Raw genomic sequence first — 2,309 nt, 5'->3', positions numbered from 1 at the left:
TTAGTTGCACAGAATAATAAATGCTTTTCCACAATTAAATTACACATAACAACAAAGATGAGAGTGAACCATTTTTTGTTCAAAATGAAAAAAAAATAGAAAATTACAGTTTTCTTATCGGCTTCTGACATCAACTCGTAACAATATTAGCTGAATATAAAAGTTTTGCAGTTTGTACGTACAAAATAAGAGCACTCTCACCTCAGAATTTCCTGAAGGAATATACATGAACAGTCAGAAATGCGTTTAGAAGCGTAGTAAAAATAATTAGCGTGCATGAAAATTTCGTGCATATGTGTGTGTGCGAAATCGAGGCATGTGAGTAAAACAGGCCTGTAAATTAGTTGGTTGCTATCACGACAGACGGCGCTGTAACTAGTGCAATTAGTTACAGTGACAGAAAGTATGTTTGAACATCTGGTTTCTGTAACAAATTTACTACATACCGAGCTACCACATATCGACTCTTTAATTAAAAAATCACAAATAGTAACTGACATGAGTACAGCAGAATTAAAAAAGGTGAGCAAAACTTTCAATCAAATTTATATATATTTGTAACCTCAAATCACAATGTCTTAATATGATTAATTTTTTATCAGATTATGTCTGAAAATGAGATGGAACTCGATATAGGAAAACAACTCAACGGAATATTGGTCGAACAACGATTGAATCGTTGGGTAAGAGATAAGCGACAAAGTATAAAATATTGCTCTCTTATAATAGAACATGCTTTATACATTCTCTGGAGTCATTCTTTGGACTTTTATACTATGCAAGTGATATCACGACATACTCAAAGAATACACGGTCAGTGACATTTTCGACTATCATAAACAATGTATATTTATATAATTTTTATAATTATTCAAGCACTTAAAATATTTATTTATAGTGTCTTCAAGTAGCATCGATGAGAATATGATAGAATGGAAAGTCTCGACTGAAACATTAATGAAACTGAAGCAAGGACTTGTTTCTATATTTATAGATGCTTTTGTTACACAGTTATTGGATATGACACACAGTGAATATGCAACATTGGATCACAGTTTTATCGAAGTTCTTATAAGACGAATTTATAAAGATTACTACAATTTATAATCATAAAATAAAGAGCTAAGATGTGCGTTTACATTCATAGTTCCAATTTTGTAAATAATTTCCTTGATTCAAATATTTTTTCATATGTAGATATTGTTTATAAGTTAAGTATATATTTTTATCCCAATTTTAATAAGGGATCTTTATAATTTGTTAATTTTTATTAATTTGTATAATCTAGCTTAAGGTCAATCGTCATTTTATATATAAAAGCGAAAAATATTTAGACTAGAATATGAAATTGTAATTGAAATCACTAACAATTTGTTACATATTTGAAATATGTTAAAAATGATTAATAAATCTAATTTAGAGAATCTCAAATATACACACAATGTCGATTTATTTACAAAAATTCAAGGAAAATCATAATTGTTCTTTACTTCATCTTCTATAACATTTTTTGTAAAACATTAGAATATCTTTAATTCTTGAATATCTTAATTCTATTAGAATTATAACATGATTTATATTAACATGCTTCTTCCATATATCTTATTTATCTCTTTGACTTATATATTATGCAATAAATATATTTATATAATATGTCATTTATTATTTATTATATGAATATTGTAAATATGACAGTTTTATATAAAAATATAGAATGTTCTATTTTAAAGTATAGTACATATATAATCTAAATTTAATGGAGAGAAAGAAAAAGAAATTACATGTTTACATTTATATAGTTTTACTTAACCATAATACTTTACAGAGAATATGTTGTATTTATTTTAGGAAACAATTACTGCTTCATCCCATATGGACCATAAATGTTATCTTTATATTTTCGCATCTGACATAAAAAGTGGACAAATAAAATGTAGGAATATTATAGCAACAATAAAAACAATGAAAATGTTTGTGAGATAAATAAAAGTAAATATATGATACCAATTGTCAAAAAAACTGATATGAAATGTTATTAGTTATTTGTGACAATAAATACGGTAACAATACAAAACATTGAACGGAAACTGTTAAAAGTGAAAAAGCATGTAATGGAGATGTTAATCTGGAAGCCAACATGAATCAAAAATTGAAGAAGTTATGGATAAGGAATCTAACAAAGAGATTTGTGATGATCCATATGTAAATATTAAATGAGTCAAGAACATGAATATTGTCATAGCATAAATTGTATCAGTACTAATTGTTTCGGTTAAAGTTTTTAAAATTGGCGATAATATATAACCAAA

At 26.4% G+C, this 2,309-nt stretch overlaps 1 protein-coding gene and 1 pseudogene across 1 annotated transcript; one reads left to right on the top strand and one right to left on the bottom strand.

The window, feature by feature from the left end:
- The first annotated feature begins 387 nt into the window (after nt 1–387).
- Nucleotides 388–1,170, top strand: LOC112638351 (nuclear pore complex protein Nup205-like). The gene is made up of 3 exons (XM_025409932.1): nt 388–522; nt 603–813; nt 899–1,170. Exons 1-3 carry the CDS (start codon nt 406–408, stop codon nt 1,105–1,107), a joined length of 537 nt encoding a protein of 178 aa, XP_025265717.1. The 5' UTR covers nt 388–405; the 3' UTR covers nt 1,108–1,170.
- A 674-nt stretch (nt 1,171–1,844) lies between these two features.
- On the bottom strand, nt 1,845–2,309 carry LOC112638353 (annotated as a pseudogene).

The sequence above is a fragment of the Camponotus floridanus genome, unplaced genomic scaffold (assembly GCF_003227725.1).
Source record: "Camponotus floridanus strain SB8 unplaced genomic scaffold, Cflo_v7.5 scaffold291, whole genome shotgun sequence".
NCBI classification, from domain to species: Eukaryota; Metazoa; Arthropoda; class Insecta; order Hymenoptera; family Formicidae; genus Camponotus; species Camponotus floridanus.
This window is presented reverse-complemented; position numbering and strand designations above follow the sequence as displayed.